The following is an 18,128-nucleotide window of genomic DNA, read 5'->3' on the forward strand; positions in this document are numbered from 1 at the left end:
GGCACGCCACTAGTTACCTTCCTCCAACCGGAAAAACACCCATTTATTCCGACTCTTTGCTTCCTGGCGGATAGCCAGGAAGCATAGAAACCCTACAGTGCAGAAGGAGGCCATTTGGCCCATTGAGTCTGCACTGACCACCATCCCACCCAGGTTCTATCCCAGCTTAGTTACCCTGCTAATCCCTCTAACCTATCACATCCTGGGACACTAAGAGTTCATTTAGCATGTCCAATCAACCTCACCCACACATCTTTGGACTGTGGGAGGAAACCGGAGCACCCAGAGTAAACCCACACAAACACGATGAGGCGTTGGCCCAGTGGTATTACCACTAGATATTAATCCAGAAACTCAGCTAATATTCTGGGGGAACCCAGGTTCAAATCCCGCCATGGCAGATGGTGGAATTTTAGTTCCATTCAAAAAAAAGTCTGGAATCAAGAACCTACTGATGACCGTGAAACCATTGTCGATTGTCAGGAAAACCATTTGGTTCACTAATGTCCTTTAGGGAAGGAAATCGGCTGTCCTTAACCGGTCTGGCCCATATGTGACTCCAGAGCCACAGCAATTGACTCTCAACTAATCTCCAAGGGCAACTAGGGATGGGCAATAAATGCCAGCAATGCCCATGTCCCAGTAATGAATTAAAAATGAATGAATAAAAAAAAATTCACACGATGACCCAGGTCGGGAATTGAACCCGGGTCCCTGGAGCTGTGAGACAGCAGTGCTAACCTCTGTGCCACCCGTGCCGTGTTCAGTAAAATAGATTCGTCAAATGCATATTTGCAATTAGAATTACTGACAAGCGAAGGAACAGCTTACCATTCGTACACACATCGTGTTGGATCCATACCAAAGTTTACCATTTGAGGTGCCTACTGCTCCCGCAGTGTTTCACAGTGTCTTGGATCAGGTACTAAGTTGGGTGAATAGAGTGTGCTGTTTCTTAACGGACTCTATCACCGAGCTACCAACTCCTGGCAGCTGCCTGAGATTAAACAAGATTGTTTTGCAACCTTGGTGCAGCCAGGAGATGAGCTTCTGACCCCATATTTGCTCAGGCCGCCTGCTTTCCACCTCCATGACATCGCCTAAATTCTCCCTCGTCACAGCTCACCTGCTGCTGAGACCCTCATTTATATTTTGATTACCTTTAGACTTAACTAATCAAATGGACTGCTTGCTGGTCTCCCACACCCAGGTCATCCAAAAACTCTTCTTCCTGTGTCCGAACTCACACCAAGCCCCATTCGCCCATCACCCCTGTGCTCACGGATCTACATTGGCTTCCAGTCAAGCATGTCTAGATTTAAAGTTCTCAACTCATTTTCAATTCTCTCCATGGCCTCATCCCTTCCTAACTCTGCAATGTACCACAATGCCCACAAGCCTCCAAGATATCAGCGCTCACCTAATTCTGGCATCGTGAACAGTCCTGATTTTAATTGTCGAGCCATTAGTGGCTGTTTCAGTTGCCTAGGTCACAAGCTCTGGAATTCCCTCCCTACAAGTCTCCATCTCTCTACCTTGCTTCTCTCCTTTAAGATACTCCTTAAAATTGACCTTTTTGATCCAGCTTTTAGTCATCTGACCTAATACCTCCCTGTGGGTTCAGGGTCATAATTTGTTTTATAAATTTCCTGTGAAGCACCTTGGGCTGGTTTATTACACTAATGCTGCTATGTAAATACAAGTTGTTCTTGTGCTGCAGTTTGGAAGACCCAAACAAGATGGGTATTGACCATTACAACAACAAGCTTAGTTACGAAGTTTATATTTCTAATTGCATCAAATGTAAAGTGCTTTATGGTAGTCCCAAAGATATGGAATTTCCTCCCTCAAACTCTAAGACACTCTCTTTCTCCCCTACTTTAGGATGACCCCTAAAACCTGGTTGCCTGTCCTAATAACTCCTTCTTTGCTCATTGTCTGATAATGCTCCTGTGAACTGCATTGGGATGTTTGGCCCTGTTAAAGTTGCTAATATAAGGATGAGTTGCTGTTGTAGATGCAAAGATAATGACAAAATATTTACTACCAAGTGCAGTTTCTAGGGATAAGAACATTGATGGAGTGTCATTGGCAGAGACCTGAAAATAATTTAACTGCCAATCCACTTGTGATCTTGACACAGAGAGAAGAGATAATGTGATTTTCTTGTTTGTTATTTATAATCTAGAAAACTATTGTATTGGGGAATGAAGGACACAAAATAAGGAAAGAACTTTTATTAATATAGCTCTTATCACACATCTTAGACACCGCAAAGCACTTCCATCTGTGCCAGTTTTGCCTCTCATATTCAATGCACATCTCAATTTTAGCTGCAGTTTATTAGAAATTGAATTTAATGGTGTTTGAAATTGGCTTTGAATGCTAAGATATAAAGAAAGAACTAACTTGTTCTTATATCGCTTCACTATTCAGGACACCCCAAAGCACTTTCAAGCCAAATGCTTTTGGACACTTGCAATTTAGGAAACACAGCTGGCTGTTTGTACTGAGCAAGCTTCCACACTGAGAAATAAAATACATGACCAGATAATCTTTGCCCGTTGTTTTGAAGAATAAGTATTTGCTGGGACACGTTGGGGGGAGAAATCTCCCAAATCATATTGTGGAATATTTTATGCCCACCTGACAGGCTATATGGGGCCTCGGGTCAATGTCTCTTCCGAAAGACATCATTAACAGTGTGGACTATATAAAGACTCATCAGGCCTGATTTTACCATTTTGAGTCTAAGTGCCGAATCTGGACGTCAAATAGATCCGCGTCTGGAATCCTCTTTCCAGCACGCCCATACGCGTTTTGCCGGCTCCGGTCCGATTCGCGCTGTGGGCGGGGCTTAGCGCTGCCGGAACGATCGGAGCTCTGAGCTGCGCATGCGCAGTTAGAAAAAAAATCCGAAGCAGCGCGCCTGGGGGGGAGAAAATAGCAGAGAGAGCGGCTCTCTGACCCAGATCATCTGGGGGGTGGGGGGAACCCCAGATCACCCTCTGGGGGACGGGGGGACGGTGGTGGGAGGAGGAGAGGGGGTGTGACTGGTCCATCTGGCTCACCAAGTCAGATACAATACTGGGTTCAGCATCTACTGAACCATCTTGGGTACAAAGGATAATGGCATTAGGGTTCTGCATGTAAGCCTTGCTTATGCTAAAAATTATATCCTTGGTGTCGGCAGCCATTCCTGATGTTACAGTACTGATAACACCAGGAAGATCGACCAGTACCATTCATTATCCTTTGTATCCAAGATGGTTCAGTAGATGCTGAACGCAGTATTGTAACTGACTTGGTGAGCCAGATGGACCCACAAGGCAGAAGGACCATCTTTGTGTTGACCAAGGTGGATCTAGCTGAGGAACATACAGCTTATCTTGCTAACGGAAGGATGGTGGAGGGAGACCAGCGATCGAGGTAGGTTGGGGGTGTGTCGAGGGGGGCCTGCCTCCCAGGGGGGTCCGACCCAGGTGGGTGGCAGGGGCGGGGGGGTCTGCCGGGGTGGTTAGCGGGGGGGTCTGCGAAGGATGGTCGAGGAGGATGGGCTTCGGAGGTTCCCCTGCAGAATAGAAATCCGCGTTGGATTTTTATTCTGCAGGTCGCTAAAAGCGTGGATTCGGAACGGGCCAGAAGACGGTAAAGTGGGATTTGGCGGTAGGGTTGGGCGCGCGGTTCATTAAGTCGATTTAAATGCATGCTAATGCATTTAAATTGTTGGGCCGCCCGATTTGGGCACGGGCCGGACCCGCACCCGAATCGGGTGTTGGTAAAGCCGCGATCTGCTCGGAATCGGGTGCAGATCGCGGTATAGGCCCGACACCCAACTTTACCGTCGGGCGCGAAGTTTTGGTAAAATCGGGTCCATCAAGTCTGGCAGCAGCTATGGAGGGAGAAATAGTGAACATTTCGGGTCCAAAATGACTCTCCTTCGGTACTCTAAGAAATTCAGAACTTCACAGAATCATAGAACTCCTGAAGTGCAGAAGGAGGCCATTGGGCCCATCTAGTCTACACCGACCATAAGCTCATCCTGTTCCCGTAACCCTGCTTATTTACCCTGCTAATCCCCTAGGGTCAATTTAGCACGGCCAATCAACCTAACCCACACATCTTTGGACTGTGAGAGGAAACCGGAGCAGCCGGAGGAAATCCACACAGACATGGGGAGAATGTGCAAACTCCACACAGACAGTAACCCAAGGCCGGAATTGAACCCGGATCCCTGGCGCTGTGAGACAGCAGTGCTAACCACTGTGCCACCGAGCCGCCCCTCTTCTTTGGGGATTCCGAACAAGGGTCATATTGGACTCGAAACGTTAAATTCCTCTTTTCACAGAAGCTGTCAGATCTGCTGAGTTTTCCAGTGCTTAGTTTTTATTTCAGATTTCCAGCAGCTGCAATATTTTGCATTTATTTTAGCTCAGACTGTATTCTGGCTTGAAACACTCATCATTTCGATTCAATATAAAAAGTAGAGGGCAAGTAAACAGCTCAGCTGAAATCTTTTAAACTTCCTTGGCTTGCAGAATGGGAAAGTGCTTTTTGTAGATTTAGAGCAATCATTTTGGTATCAATTGGCTCTCTATTTGGGGGAATTTAAAGAGCTGGGGCTAAGACAGACCAGTTTTCAAGCTGTAGGGGAAAAATTTAAAAGGGACCTGAGGGGTAACTTCTTCATGCAGAGGTTGGTGCGTATGTAGAGTGAGCTGCCGGAGGAAGTTGTTGAGGCAGGTACAACAGTAACATTGAAAAAATATTTGGATAAGTCCACAGATGGGAATGGATTAGAAGGATATGAGCCAAACGTGGGCAAGTGGGACTAGCTGGGAGGGCACCATGGTTGGCATGGACAGGTTGGGCCGAAGGGCCTGTTTCCTTGCTGTATGGCTCAATAATTCTCTGGAAAGTAAAGGATAGAAATGAAAAGGAAGAGGATTGTCTTACACTGTGGATATACTTCATTTTTAAATTTTGGGTGTTGTGCTTTTTGTAGATTGGTATTTACTATTTTCTTTATGGGAATTTAACATTTATATGTCTGGTGATATGTGATTTTTCAGAGTATTGGGTCCCGAATTTAATCAAATGGCCCACACATTTGTTTTGGTGCAAGTATCCAGTTACTAACTCTGAAAAGTTAAACTTCTCTGTTTTATCTTAAGCTCAATACATACAAACATAAGACAAAAGGCTAGGAGTAGACCATAGGCCCTCGATCCTGCCATTTAATCAAATCATCATTCTTCTTCTCCCTCAGTTCCATTTCCCAACTTGTGCCCAAATCTCTTGATTCCTTTCGTGTTTCAACATCTCTGGATCTCAGTCTTGAATATACCCAGCTTCTGCAAGGCCCTGGGATAAATAATTCCAAAGTTTCACCACCCGCTGAGTGAAGAAATTGCTCAACTTCTTTCAAAATGGCCCAAGCCCTACCCTGAGACTATGGGTGGGATTTTCCAGTCTTGTTCGCTCCGAAACCGGAAAATCCCACCTAAGGTCAATGAAACTTTCCATGATCCACCCCTTGTCTGCTCCGATTCCCGTGGCGGGCAGGACGGTAAAATTCACCCCCATGGTTCCTTGTTCTCAAACCACAGGGAACAACCTCTCAGCAACTACCCTATCAGGTCTAGATTTTTATATGTTTCAATAAAATCACCTCTAATTCTTCCAAACTCCAAAGAAAAACTCATTGTCTTAACCTCACCTCACACAACCCTTTGACCCACAGAATCAATCTGTTGCTCAATTTGTTGCTCCCCTCTAAGGCAAATCTATCCCTCCTTTGGTAAGAAGACCAAAACTGCACAGTACATCAGGTGTGGTTTAATCCAAAACCCGAAAAGATTACTGTAATACTCCCTTACACCAATACTCCAACCCCTTTTACAATGACATTAACCTTCCTAATTGCTTGCTGTGGATGTTAACTAACTGTGATCTGTGGATGAGGGTACTTAAATCCCTCTGCATCAACGTACCTTCTAATTCTTTTTGCAGTGTGACTGGTTATATTAAATGGGTGCCTTTCTTCATGGATGTGCAGACGTTAATTTAAAGAGGCTGATTTATATGCAGCCCCTTTGGGAGCTTTTGGGTTGCATGCAGCCCATGAAACTTCGAGGAAACATTGCCCTGTATGCCAACATTTACCATTGCGTTGTCTTTCAAAAGATATTCCACTTTTCTCTTCTTTACCAAAGTGGATAATTTTACATTCCCCAATGTTATAATCCATCTGCCATCTTCTTACCCACTCAGTGAATTTGCATATATCCCACGCAGCTTCTTTGCATCCTTCTCACAGCTTACATTCTCATCTAGCTTTGTATCCTAGACAGAGAAGATCTCTGTTTAACATCAGAAAGACGGCATCTCCGACAACGATTACTCCCTCGGGCGTGCGAAAATGCCAGCCTAGATTGTATGGGTGTTCAAAGTGGGGCCTGAACCCATTAACATTTAGATCCAGAGGTGGAACTGCTGCCATGTGAGCCACGCTGATGCTTACATACTCGTACATGAATGAAAAAGGATCGTGGGTGATGCTCAAATAATTGAGTGGCCGAAACAAAATGTGCAGTTGAGGCGTACAGACCAGGAAGGTTCAATCTCTGGTTGTGCTAAGTTACATGATTTCAGCTGGGATAGTGGTAGGACCACAACAGCCAGTGTCCTTGATCTAGGAAGGAAGATATTTGTGTGTGTGTGTATATAGTTTGTGTGTTTGTATATAGTTGTGTGTATGTAGTTTGCGTGTGTGTATATAGTTGTGTGTGTGTAGTTTGTGTGTGTGTAGTTTGTGTGTGTGTAGTTTGTGTGTGTGTAGTTTGTGTGTGTATTTAGTTTGTGTTTGTGTAAGTGTATATAGTTTGTGTAAGTGTATATAGTTTGTGTGTGTGTATATAGTTGTGTGTAGTTTGTGTGTGTATTTAGTTTGTGTTTGTGTGTGTATATAGTTTGTGTAAGTGTATATAGTTTGTGTGTGTGTGTGTGTATATAGTTGTGTGTGAGTAGTTTGTGTGTGTATTTAGTTTGTGTGTGTGTGTAGTTTGTGCGTGTGTGTAGTTTGTGCGTGTGTGTGCACGTGCGCTGACCTTACACAGGAAGGAGGAGGAGGGCGGGTAGAACTGTACATCAGCGTAGCATTTTAAAGAGTAGAAAGTACGAAAGGAATATTAACAAGCAAACAGAAGTTTTCAAATTTTTCGTTAAATTCTAATTTGCCAGAATTTGTTTCCCGGATAGTGATCTATTTCATGGGTCGGGATTTGTATGCTGCAGGACTCACCTGTTTTCATTTAGTATGATGGATCATGTAATTAAGGGGCTTACCACAGCCCCCACCCCCCAGGTAATGTTTACCCTTGCCAGAAACTGTACAATGTATTCAAGTTCCATCGTGCTGTGCCAAATACAACAAGACCAATGCAAATTGAGAAATTTAGGAGTTACAGAATTCCAAATATCCCTGAGAAATATGTTTCATTCATTCGCGATCATATATGTCTTGTGGAATTCATTTATACATGCTAGTTATATATTCACATTGGTCATAATCCAATGTACTGCCATATGGCCTGTCATATTGCATCAAATATCCCATCTACAACAACCACCAGCATAATTGTGGCACCATTAGACTTGCCAGCACTTAAACACCAACTGCTGTTTCCCGATTTAAGGTTTGTAGCAGATCCATTTGACAAAATATACACTCAGAAATAACTTTAGAGTCAACATTTCTGTAAACTGCAGGTGGATCGACTCCTTACGATACAATACAACAACAAAATCTAAGTGAAAAGAAAGATGATGTAAACCTCCGTTGAGTATGTAGGTTCTAAATTTTGCCGCTATCTCTGCGGGTGCTTGACAATACATTGAACATTTTAAACATATGATCAGATGGTCTTTATTCTTGAATCTAGATCTTTACATTTAATTATTAAGCGTGGACTAAGAATCCTATTAAATAGGAAGGCTTATGAAGGAAGAGTACTTTGCAGATTCACAGAATGGAGGAGGATCATGAGAATGGGCATTGTGCGTTGTTTCCAGACGGTGGAGCGATTTGAAAGTGGCTGAAGTCAAAGTTAAATTGGACACAGATCATGTTTGTCCGGCCACTCCAATGCTAAAAGAGTTAGGGGAGGATTTTCCGGCTGTGTTTGTCCCGAGACCGGAAAATTCCCCCCGAGGTCAACAGACCTTTGCATAGTCAGCGTCCCGCCCGCTACGATTCCCATGGCGAGCGGGACGGGACAATTCTGTCCTTAGTCTTCCATGTGACAATTGTTTGACCGCTTTTCCTCCATATTCAAATTCTTCACTTGCTCCATTGTCACGCAGACTGATTCAGTTACGTTTGTGGGGCTACCTTGGCGATCTTAGTACCGTAGGCATCTTAAAAACTGGTGCTTTGTTGATGGTCAACAGATAGCATGCACATGACAGAGTTCAACTGCCAATATGAATGTTCTCCCTCCCTCATCCTCCACAAGGTGCAACAATAGTATCAAGGTCTTAATACCTTGCAGTTCCACTTAAAATGAGTTACACTCTGCTTCAGATGGTCATCAGTGGGACAGCCGTGATGAGAAACAGGCAGAATTATTCCATTATTGGGAACATCAAAAGATACCTCTGAGCTCATGAGGCAATCTAAGCTGTATTTATCATCTGCCTTTAATTTTCTTTTATTTCAAGTATTGGCATTACCCCTCACACCCCCATCCTAACTTCTCATAGAATTGTGGAATCATAGAATCCCACAGTACAGAAGGAGGCCATTCGGCCCATCGAGTCTGCACTGACCATAATCGCAGCCATAACCCCACATATTTACCCTGCTAATCCCTTGATAATAAGGTCAATTTTAGCACGGCCAATCAACCTAACCCGCACATCTTTGGAGTGTGGGAGGAAACCAGAGCACCCGGAGGAAACCCACGCAGAGACGGGGAGAATGTGCAAACTCCACACAGACAGTGACCCGAGGCCGGAATTGAATCCGGGTCCCTGGCACTGTGAGGTAGCAGTGCTAACCACTGTGCCACTTTGCAGCCTGATAGTCAACTCCAAGTAAAAAAATTCTGCCATTGCAAAAAATATTTTGGTTGGCATTCGACAGATTAATTAATGTACTTCAAACGATTTTAAGCAGAATTTTCCCGCCTTGCCCACCACGGGAATGGTAGCGGGCGAGACAGCACTATGCAAAGATCCGCTGACCTTGGGTGGGATTTTCTGGTCTTGGGACGAGCGCGGCTTGACAATCCTGCTCTTTGTCTTTTAAGAAAAGAGGGCAAATATGAAATACAAAGTTTATGGACACTGATTATAACCTGGGATATTCACACAGTTCCAGACTGTTGACTTCATGGACGCTTGGGTTTAACTGCAAACCACATCGGCACTGGTGCCCAAACTGCTATGGATGGGCCACATGCAGCCTTTATCCTTCAAACTGACCCATGATGTCCCAGTAGCCTATATTTGTACTCCCATTTCTTACTTCCTGGTTTGTTCTGTCTGAATGGAGATTTGGAAAGGGCTGTAATCTGCACAGTTGATTCATTGGTGAATGAATTTAATTTGAATTAGACCTGTCAATATCTGTACCTGGAGATGGACATGATTAAAGGGAAATGTTTATTTAACTTTTATGTGTGGGACATGAGGCTTCTTGCTGTGCAGTTAAAGAACCTGTGAAGTCAAAACATTGAAACGTTCTGCTGTTAGGGATGTAGTCCTTGGTTTGAAAAGGTTTTCATATTTTAAAAAAAGCATGCTTTTGCTTCCTAACTTTGGTGCATTCCACAATCTCTCAACAAAACTCGACCAAGTGTATATTTTAAAAATAGCTATTTGGAATGCGTCGTGAAGTATGAACTTACCTCTTACACAGATGTACCCTGGACTTACTCTTTCAATTAGTTTTGAACCCTGCAGCAAGAAATTGAGAGATTTTATAGGATTGTTTTACTAAAAACATTTTTGCATTACCACATTGTGCTTCCTAATATGCGGCACAGTGGGTTAGCACTGCTGTCTCGCAGCGCCAGGGACCCGGGTTCGATTCATGGCTTGGGTCCCTGTCTGCGCGGAGTCTGCACGTTCTTCCCGTGTCTGCGTGGGTTTCCTCCGGGTGCTCCGGTTTCCTTCCACAGTCTGAAAGATGTGCTGGTTAGGGTGCATTGGCCATGCTAAATTCACCCTCAGTGTACCCGAACAGGCGCCGGAGTGTGGCGACTAGGGGATTTTCACAGTAACTTCATTGCAGTGTTAATGTAAGCCTACTTGTGACACTAATAAATGAAAAAAAATGTATCGGTTGCTGAGAGTGCGCATAAACTTATTTTATAAAATAATATATTTTTTTTCTACGTTTCAGGCAGCCTCTTCAGCATTGAGCAGTCTAGGTCATGTCTACACCGCCATCGGAGACTACCCCAATGCACTGGCCAGTCACAAACAGTGTGTCCTTCTAGCTAAACAATCCAAAGACGAACTCTCGGAAGCCAGAGAACTCGGCAATATGGGAGCTGTTTATATAGCAATGGGCGACTTTGAGAATGCAGTGCAGTGCCACGAGCAGCACCTGAGAATAGCTAAGGAACTGGGGAACAAGCGAGAGGAAGCACGGGCCTATAGTAACCTTGGCAGTGCCTATCACTACAGGAGGAACTTTGACAAAGCAATGTCCTACCACAACCACGTGCTGGAACTAGCACAGGAGCTGGACGAGAAGGCGATTGAGATGAGAGCGTACGCAGGGCTGGGTCATGCAGCACGGTGCATGCAGGATTTAGAGAGAGCAAAGCAGTACCACGAGCAACAGTTGAATATCGCTGAGAACCTGAAGGATCGTGCAGCAGAGGGACGAGCCTCCTCCAATCTCGGTAAGAAAGAATCTTTTCCGGAAGGGTTTAGATATCACTAAATATATATGTTACACATTGCCAACACCCAGACTATAGCTCTGAGGATTAGCAGAGCACACAGCCCAGATTTCTAGTGAGGTTTTACTGTGGTGCGTGGACTTCTAGAAATCAAAGCAATTGCGGTCAGGCTCCTTCATAACAAGTTCTGTTATTACAAACCTTGGGCGCGATCGTACCTGCCGTTCGCACCACGCTCCGGCTGCAGTGAGGTCAGAGAATTTGGCAGCCAGCCAAATCTCCGTTCTCTGCAGCGGGATGGGAAAATCCCGCCGGCATGAACGATGATAATATTCCAGCCCTTCCTTGTGTTTTAAACATCTTTCTCCTTGATTCTGACTGAAGGTCCATTAAATAAGTAAGGACATTTTACTGAGATAAATCCTTACCGGGAATAAATCTGTGGCCCTCTTGGTTTTATAGTGATAAGGTTATGACTACAACTTGGCCTTCTTATCAAAGGGATGTAGCGGTCTTTGTTCTGAGTTTGCTACACTTACAGTATTTTTCCAATGTGATCATCTTCCATGTTCGGTTTATTCTATAAGAATTTAGGCAGTTTTTAAATATAGAAGTTCTAGAATTTGAACTTAAGGAGGCCTCATGTGCTTCCATCAACACATCTGACAATATGCATTTCCTCCATTGTGACTTAGAGGAGGAATGGAGCGGCACGGCGGCACAGTGGTTAGCACTGCTGCCTCACAGCGCCAGGGACTCGGGTTCGAATCCGACCTCTAGTGACTGCCTGCGTGGAGTTTGCAAGTTCTCCCCGTGTCTGTGTGGGTTTCTGCGGGTGCTCCGGTTTCTTCCCACATTCCAAAGATGTGCAGGTTCGGTGGATTGGCCATGCTCAATTGCCCCTTGGTGTCAGGGGGGCTAGCAGGATAAATACGTAGGGTTACGAGGATAGGGCCTGGGTGGCTTTGTTGTTGGAGCTGAATGGCCTCCTTCTGCACTGTAGGGATTCTATGAATGAGAATTTAGATGCTGAATCTTGTTATTCATTGTACCGTAGAACCATAGAATCCCTACAGTCCGGCCCATTTGAGTCTGCATTGATCCTTCAAAGGAGCATCCCACTCAGGCCCTCCCCTATCCCCTTAATCCCACACATTTCTCCAGGTAATCCTCCGAACCTGCATATCTTTGAACACGAAGGAAAAATTGAGTATTGCCAATCCACCTAACCTGCACATCTTTGGAGTGTGGGAGGAAACCGGAACACCCGGAGGAAAGACACGGGGAGAAGGTGCACACTCCACACAGGGTCAGAATCGAACCTGAGACTGCAGTGCTAACCACTGTGCCACAATGCAGGTCGAGCTAAAAAGTTCTATTCATCAGTCTGGCTGGTAACAAGCCACACACAACTGGGTCACATGCCGGTCTTCAGGATTTTCCAAAACACTTCAGCAAACAAATTACTTTTGAGGTGTAGTCAGTGTTGTGCCATAAACAAATATGGGCATTTGCATGCAGTAAGATCCCACAAATAGCAATAAAAATAAATAAACGGCTGAGCGATGCCAATTGAGGTTAAAATGTTGGCCAAGACATCAGGATAGTTCCACATGTTCTCCCTTGAATGGGATTTTTTGGACATTGAATCTTTTACATTTGGCTGGGAGGAGGACACGCATTAAGACTATCTGACAGTGAATCAAATCTTTGGTATTATCAGTTATAACCAGGATTCCATAGGGTGGGATTCTCCAGCTGCGCTCGCCCCAAAACTGGCGAATCCCACCCCAGGTCAATGGACCTTTGCAAGGTCCGCTTCCCCGCCCCCTACGATTCCCGTGGCGGGCGGGACGGGAGAATTCCTCCCATAGTTTCTATAATGGGGCTTGAACCCTATGATGTACTGACTCAAAGGCAAATGGTACCAATGAGCCAAAGTTAATATCTATTTTTAAAGCTTGCAAAGAAATGTATGTGATGTAATGGATACAACAAGTTGTTTGCTCTAAGGTATTTCCCCTATTGTTACATCAGTAACTATTTTCAATGTTTGAATTTACTACACCAGGTCAAAATTGTACTTCGAGGAGACTAAGATGCTCACGTAGAACAATTCATTACCTTGTCTGCGTCTGTACCTTCTGTGCAAAATTGAAGGTCTTTCCTTAAGCATAGAACCCAGGTACCATTCACACAGTGGCTGCATACCCATAGTGGTTCTTCCAATGTCAGAGCCACAAGTAAAAGGGGACTCATTTGTATTGCCAATTTTTAACTTGACATGGAGGAATAGTAGAGAGACCAGTGCAACTCTCTGGTGGAATATCGTGAACAAATGCAATGAAGATAGACTGACTTCAACCAGATAGCTGAAGAAATGGGCTTGTCAGTCTGACTTCCTGTGCTTTCCCTGTGGGTACTTTATTCTTCCTCTTAAAATACTTCCTCAATTTCATTCTTGCTTTTTTTTTGCGTGGTTTTATGTCGGTCTCAGTAGTTTATTTGGTGCAAAGAATATGCATATTGACTTTACAAGCTAATCCAAAGAGTATCTTACACAGGGATAGTACCACAAGGCATTGTAATGTTGAATATTTTGACATTAGTGGTTTAAAGTATATGTATAATGGGTCTCACTCTACTGAAAAGAATATCAGATAGATTTTGTGTGCCTGCTTCCCATATGATGGATATTTTACACAATAGGATTTCAAAATCGTTTGCGATTATTCAGCTAAACATTTTAATTTCTATGTAGTTGGAACCCTGTGTAATGAAAGAGTCCAACAAAACTTGCAAACTAAGGATGAAGTTTTTAAAAATCAGTGCATCAGTATTGAAGAAATTAATTGTTGTTTGAAGGAAATCTTTAAGTCTTTTAAACCACAAGGAACACCAGTGCATATGCATCTCCTTTTCCCATTGATCCCAGCAGGTAAGTGCACTGCAAAGAGAGGCAGAAATCAGTCTTGCATTCATTGGGACAAATACAAGAATGCCAAATTTCAAATGACCACAGGAGAAGGTAGATGCTGATTGGTTGTCAAGTCAAGTCAACTTAGATGGGCTGAGGTGGTGCCATAGAGAGATGTTCCAGGTAATTCACAAAAGACAAGAGGGCAGAATTATCCCATATTTTTTTTTAAGTGTCAGGCTCAGAATGAAAACCGGTGTGTAGCTTTCCAACTGCACAGACCAGTTTTCACTCAAGATCTTGAGCCTCCCTGAGAAAAAAAAAAATATGAGTGAGTGGGATTTACGCAGAGTGCTACAGAGATCGAGGTGCCATCTTTAAAGGGCACCCCAATCAGTACAGAATCTCTCTGGATTTTCCACCCATGTGGCACAGTGGTCAGCACTGCTGCCTCACAGCGCCAGGGACCCGGGTTCTATTCCCGGCTCGGGTCACTGTCTGTGCAGAGTCAGCATGTTCTCCCCGTGTCTGCATGCATTTCCTTTGGGTGCTCCAGTTTCCTCCCACAGTCCGAAAGACGTTCTGGTTAGGTGCACTGGCCATGCTAAATTCTCCCTCAGTGTACCGGAATGGGTGCCAAGTGTAGCGACTCTGGGATTTTCACGGCAACTTCATTGCCGTGTTAATGTGAACCTACTTGTGACAATTGTAAGTAAATTTTAAAGAAACAGTGTCGGTGATCCCCAGGCCCAAAATCACCTCCACAGACTTGAGGATATTCTTTTTGCTTGCAGTGAACAGATTTCTGTGTTTAAATGTATGTAGACTCGAGCAAGTGTAAAGGAATCAGATTGTGAGCTTTGTTGTAATCATTTGAAATTCTTGCATTTGTTCTGATGAGTTCGGGATGAAAAGCATTGGTAACACGGCCTAGTGGTATTATTGCTGGACTGTTAATCCAGAAACTCAACTAATGTTCTGGGGATCCGGGTTCGAATCTGCCATGACAGATGGTGGAATTTGAATTAAATTTTTAAAAATCTGGAATTAAGAATCTACCATTGTCGATTGTTGGAAAAACCCATCTGGTTCATTAATGCCCTTTAGGGAAGGAAATCTGCCATCCTTACCTGGTCTAGCCTACATGTAACTCCAGAGCCGCAGCAATGACTTTCAACCACCTTCTGACATGGCCTAGCGAGCCACACAATTCAAGGGCAACTAGGGATGGGCAATAAATGCTGGCCACTCAATGATGTCCATGTTCCACGAATGAATGAAAAAAAAAGTTTCTCTTTTCAGCAACGTTCAAATTCTATCGTACCAAGCAATTGTGTGAAAATATTCTCCTGCTGAAGGGAAAAGGACCTCATGTTCCTCCATTTTGAAGTGTTCACTGATGATGAGAGTGGATAAAAATCCATTACTTGTTTTTTTTCCTGAAATATAAGGTCCCCAACAACACTTAATATCAAAGCATGCACTTATGATATTATGGGCTAAAACTTCCCGGCTAGCCAGCGTCGCATTTTGTCGGGGATACCCCAAAGACGAAGTGGGGAATCCCTCTTGGAAAATCCTACCCCAGGGTTTACCTGGCAATTATCCAGTAAGGCTAACTTCCCCTGGACAATTGCGCTGGGCTGGGAACCATCTGACAAAACGATATAAATCGGTAACTTTGGATAGTTCTGTCAGTTTACCCTCTCAATTACTCTGAAGTTAGAAGCGCTTCTTTTCTAACCCTTTCAGAGTAACTATTTTAAGCACCCAGGGTGGAATTTTCCCATGCTGCCCGCCATGGGAAGCGTAGCAGGTGGGACTGGAACATGCAAAGGTCTGTTAACCTCGGGTGGGATTTTCCGGTCTTGAGGTGAGCATGGCTGGAAAATCCCGCCCCACGAGTGAGCCTTGACTGGAAAAACACTACACCAGATTCTTCCCCCGCCTCCACAACCAAACACCCCACTTTCTACAGTATTCCCCACTTGCATGGGATTGCCCACCATCCTGACATGACCCCCCACCACACCCTCGACCTGACGCCTCTTCCTTGACCTGATCCACTCTCCCGACATCCCCCCTGACCCAACTCCCATCATGACCTGACCAGGACCACGCCACCGCGAACGAGACACAACCCCCCTCGACCCTGACCAGTCCTGATTCGAACCCCTTCCCCTCGCTCATATATTTTAAAAATTATTCAATCACACGGAAGTACCTCAGACCACTTCACATGCATTTAATTTCTTTTGACGTTCATTGACTGTTGTTATGTAGGCAGATGTAGCAACCATTATGCACACAGCGAGATAGTGTAAATTATCATTAGATGCACAGCAAGTTATTCAATTTCTCTGGTGGGGTTGGAGGGAAGAAAGGGGACTTTAATACTTTAATACAGTAATAGTTAATACTGTGGGGTCATAATAACCTTTTGAACTAGCAGAGTTAATAGCCAGTAGACTGCACATTGATCATTATTATTGTATCAAAAGGAGTGAGTCTTACACAGCAAAACCATTAGCAAGTCAGCACATCGCACACACAATATGACAGCCAGGTCAAATGTTTGCAAACACAAAGTAAATCTTGAAATGAGATTATATTATTGGAAATCAGCAATGGTATCTGAGATTCTTTTGAGTAATTAGTTCATCTCCCAATAGTGTCGCTCACAACGTTGAGAGGGAGAAAGGGAAATGAACGTTTCTGGTGAAAGTGTTTGAAAATCAGTGAGGGGAATGTCTTTGGACTGTTTCTTTGGAAACCAAGAAGGTGTTTCTTTACCCTTTGAAAGTGAATACATTTTTTATCACTGGTGTAAGTAAATCTTTGCATGAAAAATGGAAACCAGATATTGATTTGAAGGTTCATCTGCGTGGAAAATGGGTTCATAACAAAATAGACACATCATGAAAGATTTGAATAAGTAGCATCTTTCCTTTTACCAGGAACAACTTTTATTTATATAGCACCTTTAATGTAGCAAAACCTGTGTGTGTTGGGGCAACACTGTGGCTGCAAGAGCAGGTCAGAGGTTGTTAATGCATGTCTGAATAATTAGATTAATTAGAATTTGCAGCCCAAAGCCTGTCCACTATCTACAAGGCACACACCAGGAGTGTGATGCTTGGATGAATGCAATTCCAACAACACTCCAGAAGCTCAACTCCATTCTGGAGTTGCTTCATTGGCATCCCTCCACCAACATTAAATTCCACTCCCTCCACTAATAGTATATAGTGGCAGCAATGTGCACCATCTGTGAGATGCACTGAAGTAGCTTGCAGGGGTTCCTTTGGCAGCACCTTCCAAACCCATAACCTCTACCACCTAGAAGGACAAGGGCAGCAGGCACATGGGAATGCCATCACCTGCAAGTTCTCATTCAAGCCACTCACCATCCTGACTTGGACATGTATAACCGTTTCCTCACTATCGCTGGGTCAGAATCCTGGGACTCTCTCCTTAACAGCACTGTGGCTGTACCTACACCGCGGGGATTGCAATGGTTCAAGGTCAGTTAGGGATGGGTAATAAAAATGTGGGCCAAGTCAGCGACCCACGTCCTGTGAAAGAATAATTTAAAAAATAGGATTTGGATATTCATTTGCACCGATCACTGAAAGTTAATGCCCAGATTCAAATAAATCAAAAAGCATCATGAAAAGTTGGTCATTATCTCAAAGTAGTTTGAAGGAAAAATAGGATGGTGAGGATACAAAAGTGAGTTCATTTGTACAGAACTGTGGTCATACCCAATCTAGAGTACGGTTTCAAATTTTGGCACCACGTCTTGGGAAAGAGGTTTTGGCAATTGTAATGACCTCACCAGGTTCATGAGGTTGGCCTCTTGGAGTATGAGGTCCCTGATTGAAGTCATCATTGCCTAATCTGTATATACTGAGGAGTGTCAGGTCTACTGACATCCTGGATTCTGACTTTGCACCTGAAGCACTCTGAGGAGTGGAATTGAGTTTGTAAATAAAGGGAAAAACGGTGGCACAGTGGTTAGCACTGCTGCCTCACAGTGCCAGGGACCCAGGTTCAATTCTGGCCTCAGGTCACTGTCTGTGCGGAGTCTGCAAGTTCTCCCAGTGTCTGCGTGGGTTTCCTCCGGGTGCTCCGGTTTCCTCCCAAAGTCCAAAGATGTGTGGGTTAGGTTGATTGGCCATGATAAAGTGCCCCTTAGCTTCATGGGGATTGGCAGGGTAAATATGTGGGGTTACGGGAATTGGGCCTGGGTGGGATTGTGGTCGGTGCAGACTTGATGGGCCAAATGGCCTCCT

General features: G+C 44.2%; 1 protein-coding gene across 4 annotated transcripts in view; it reads left to right on the plus strand.

The window, feature by feature from the left end:
- The window catches only part of ttc28 (tetratricopeptide repeat domain 28), a 764,757-nt gene that overhangs the window by 507,258 nt on the left and 239,371 nt on the right, over positions 1-18,128 (plus strand). For all 4 annotated transcript variants that reach the window (XM_078227381.1, XM_078227383.1, XM_078227382.1 and 1 more), the window contains exon 6: positions 10,409-10,916. In XM_078227381.1, the coding sequence (XP_078083507.1) occupies positions 10,409-10,916 (508 nt within the window). The remainder of the gene's footprint in view (positions 1-10,408; positions 10,917-18,128) is intronic.

This window comes from Mustelus asterias, chromosome 13, assembly GCF_964213995.1.
Source record: "Mustelus asterias chromosome 13, sMusAst1.hap1.1, whole genome shotgun sequence".
Lineage (NCBI taxonomy): Eukaryota > Metazoa > Chordata > Chondrichthyes > Carcharhiniformes > Triakidae > Mustelus > Mustelus asterias.